Source organism: Miscanthus floridulus, chromosome 15 (genome assembly GCF_019320115.1).
Source record: "Miscanthus floridulus cultivar M001 chromosome 15, ASM1932011v1, whole genome shotgun sequence".
NCBI classification, from domain to species: domain Eukaryota; kingdom Viridiplantae; phylum Streptophyta; class Magnoliopsida; order Poales; family Poaceae; genus Miscanthus; species Miscanthus floridulus.
This window is the reverse complement of record NC_089594.1, coordinates 1,376,897-1,380,030: the sequence shown is the minus strand read 5'-3', so window position 1 is coordinate 1,380,030 and position 3,134 is coordinate 1,376,897. Positions and strand designations below refer to the sequence as shown.

Here is a 3,134-nt window from a genome sequence, read left to right as displayed (position 1 = left end):
TCACATCAGAATACATGGCGCTCGGGGACTAGCTGTGGGGGATATACCCCCGGGTACCACAAGATGGTACATGGGCCGCACCATCCGAGGTGGCCCAGCCCGTAAGATCAAGGCGTGCACATCAAGATTACAAGTTATACTAGATATTGTGATAGTACCAAATTGGATACTTTACTTGTAACCTTGTCTCTTCAGAGTATATAAGGAGAGACAAGGGTCCCCTAGAGGACAGATCAGACAGTATACATCTCAATACAATACACCAAAGACACAGGACGTAGGGTATTACGTCGACCAGATGGCCCGAACCTGTCTAAATCGCTGTCTCTGCGCCTTGTGTCACCATCTGGTTCCTGATTACACGCATCCTACCGATAATCTACCACCATGGGCACCCCCCTTGGTGGACTGCCGACCATATTTCGTCGACATTCAGCATGCCAGAAAACAGCCTGGCAGCTAGAACATTCATGCGAAGGTCCTCCATAGTAAGACCGTTCACGATAGGATACTGCAGAACAAAGGAGGAGAAAAGGGATGAACAACAATGGCACGATAGATGGAATGACAGAAGCAACACGTTGCTATATGAAGGCAAAGGATGGCATAGGCCGCGGAGCATAGGCTGAGTCTATACCTTTGAGCGCATTAACAAACTCCGGATCAAACTGGCCACAGACAAGGTCTGCACTACGAACAGCAGCGGCTCCTGAAGAGGAAAGAAACCATGAAGGGACGGCTCGGCGAGTAAGATGCGGATAATATATAGAAGGCAAGCGCGGCTGTTACCTCCCCAAACCAGCCGGTGCTGCTGTAGAAGGCGCCTCCTCTTTTGCCTAGAAGCTGCGGGATCAGAACTTCGAATAACATAGGATGTGCTGGTACCTACGTAGGAGCTCGGAATTTTAGAGATATCACTCGTAATCTGACAAGAGGACCACAAACCATGGAATGGCAAGCAGAACGCACGGCGTCTGACGCGACTTGCTGCATTCTGCTAGGGCGAAGACCCTGCCCGCAATGAACCGCCCACACGAGAAGAAGGGTCCGACGACTGGACATGCATCGGCGAGGCGGGCTGTTGGTGGAAAAGGCGACGCCACGCACGAGATCTTGGTGGAGCTGCAGTAGAAGGGCCTAACCGTAACAAACGGTCCGGCTGAACAGGAGGACAAGAGCCGCCTGGCTCATCAGAGGGTGCAGTACCTAATAGAAAGGACAGATATTAACAAAGTCCGGTAGCGCATGCCCACTAAGATAAGCAACAAGAAGGAAGGCAGCACATATGCTGCGGCGCGCGATGGGCCGGCGGTAATGGAAGCGAGGAATCATGGCGCAGCGAGAACAGACCAGACGTATCAGCAGGATGGGACGAAGCACGGCCTGAGTTGAGAAACATCACACAACCTATTAATAATATAGTAGAAGGAAGAGGAGATGCGCAATAGCGCTAGGTACATACGTTGCCTAGTGCGGGGAGCCGAGGAGGCGGCAGCAGAGGCGCGCAGGCGCACCGAGCCGTCCACTGGCAGGGCAACCGGTAAGTTAGTGCAACAAATAGGAACGTGTGCAACAACCGGAGCAAACAGCATATAGGAAGCAGGTAAAATAGAATAAAAAGAACATACTGTGCAGTTCGCCACCACATGGAACAGACGACTCCATTCAAGGCGAGCACTGCGCAGATAATCATAGCGAACAAAGAACCAGAAATATTTTTTGCTTGTTTTTTTTTAGAACCAAAGAACCGACACGGTGAGGCAGCAGTTGATAGACCCAGGCAGGTTGTTATAGACAAAGGGTGGTCGAAGCACCGAAGAACACAAAAAACACATACGCAAAGAAACTAAAACAAAGCATGCAGTCAGTGTGGATGAGTCAATTAGCCAGGAATGAGGAATCATGAACTTATCGAGGGTCAGTAAATTAGGCACAAATGAGAAAGGCACACTGCTGTGGGAACTAAGCTGACGACTATGAAACATTAAAGCAAACTGAGAGGAACCGTGGGAAACCTAGTCAACATATAGGAAAGAAAAAGGTGTAACATGCTGTGAAGACAAGCGGGAAGCATGAACCACGAAACAAAGGTTAGGAAAACAGGTAAAAAATTTTTGGAGAGCACCATCAGACGCTAAAACACCATTCCGTCTGGAACGGAACCTACTTGATCAATTAGCTGCTGCGCAACTGCCAGGAGCAGCGGACAGGGTGCGCCAGCATCACTGGAAGTAGCAATAACCAGCCTAGCTAGGTGGATACCTCTATTTGCAATTGGGAAAAGATGGCGAGCTAAATTCCTGTACAACAATAAACCGTGAATACTATAATCAGCTATAATGAAACCAAACATGGCCTGTAAGTGTACCAGGGCTTGCAAAGATGCAGTCTCATAAGCAGAAGAAGCTGGTAAACCCGGGGGAGCCCAGAAGAAAAGTGTGGTGCCAGATGGGCCTTGAGCAGCGTGCTGGGGCAGCTGCAGCTCAACACCATACAAATTAGTCCCATCCTCTACTGTCTGCCGTATAACGGAGACATAAGAAAGGCAGCAATGCTGCGCCACAGCCTGTAAAATAGCTAAGTAGGACATGCGGAAACAGAACATTTTTCCCCTTGTTTTTGATGTTTTGTCCAAAACACACAGAACCCCCTTTTTTTAAAATTCCAAACTCACGCAAGCCTACACGAACACGACGTTCGTGCAAGATAAGAAACCCAAAACGCTGCATCAGTGAGGATGTATAATATCTTAGATGAACATAAGAAAAGGAGACGCACAAGGCAGACGGGCTGAAGAACGGACCTGGAAAGAACAGGCAACCAACAGGGACAACAACGGCGCCGACGGAACCTGCAGGGGGAATGGAGCGGTCGAATCAGGCAAGGGCACAGGAAACAGAGAACCAAAACGCATCTATAACACACAATGAGATGGAAGCAGGTGAATAAAATCAGCGCGCACCAACTGGACGACGCGCACCAACTGGACGACGGCGAGATTCTCCGGTGGCACATACGCGTGGCTGAACGGTGGAGCAGCGACCCCTGGCCACAACTCAGAGGCGTGTGTCGACAATGAACGCAGCTGCAACGACGAGGGGAACCTACAGGGGCAACGAAGCAACCAAATCAGA

The 3,134-nt window shown here is 49.8% G+C and overlaps 1 protein-coding gene across 1 annotated transcript; it reads right to left on the bottom strand.

Annotated features, from left to right (window-relative positions):
- Positions 1–368: 368 nt before the first annotated feature.
- LOC136509444 (uncharacterized) lies at positions 369–2,623 on the bottom strand. The gene is made up of 5 exons (XM_066504242.1): positions 2,168–2,623; positions 1,153–1,206; positions 790–925; positions 638–709; positions 369–511 (listed from the first exon to the last, which is right to left on the bottom strand). The coding sequence occupies exons 1-5, from the start codon at positions 2,603–2,605 to the stop codon at positions 369–371; spliced, it is 843 nt and encodes a 280-aa protein (XP_066360339.1). The 5' UTR covers positions 2,606–2,623.
- Between the last annotated feature and the right edge of the window lie 511 nt (positions 2,624–3,134).

Coding starts and splice junctions, on each gene's coding strand:
- LOC136509444 (XM_066504242.1), bottom strand. CDS start 2,605: ATGTTCTGTTTCCGCATGTCCTACTTAGCTATTTTACAGGCTGTGGCG. Junction 926..1,152: donor TCCTCCTGTTCAGCCGGACC/GTTTGTTACGGT, acceptor TCCTCTTGTCAG/ATTACGAGTGATATCTCTAA. Junction 512..637: donor GTTTGTTAATGCGCTCAAAG/GTATAGACTCAG, acceptor TTTGTTCTGCAG/TATCCTATCGTGAACGGTCT.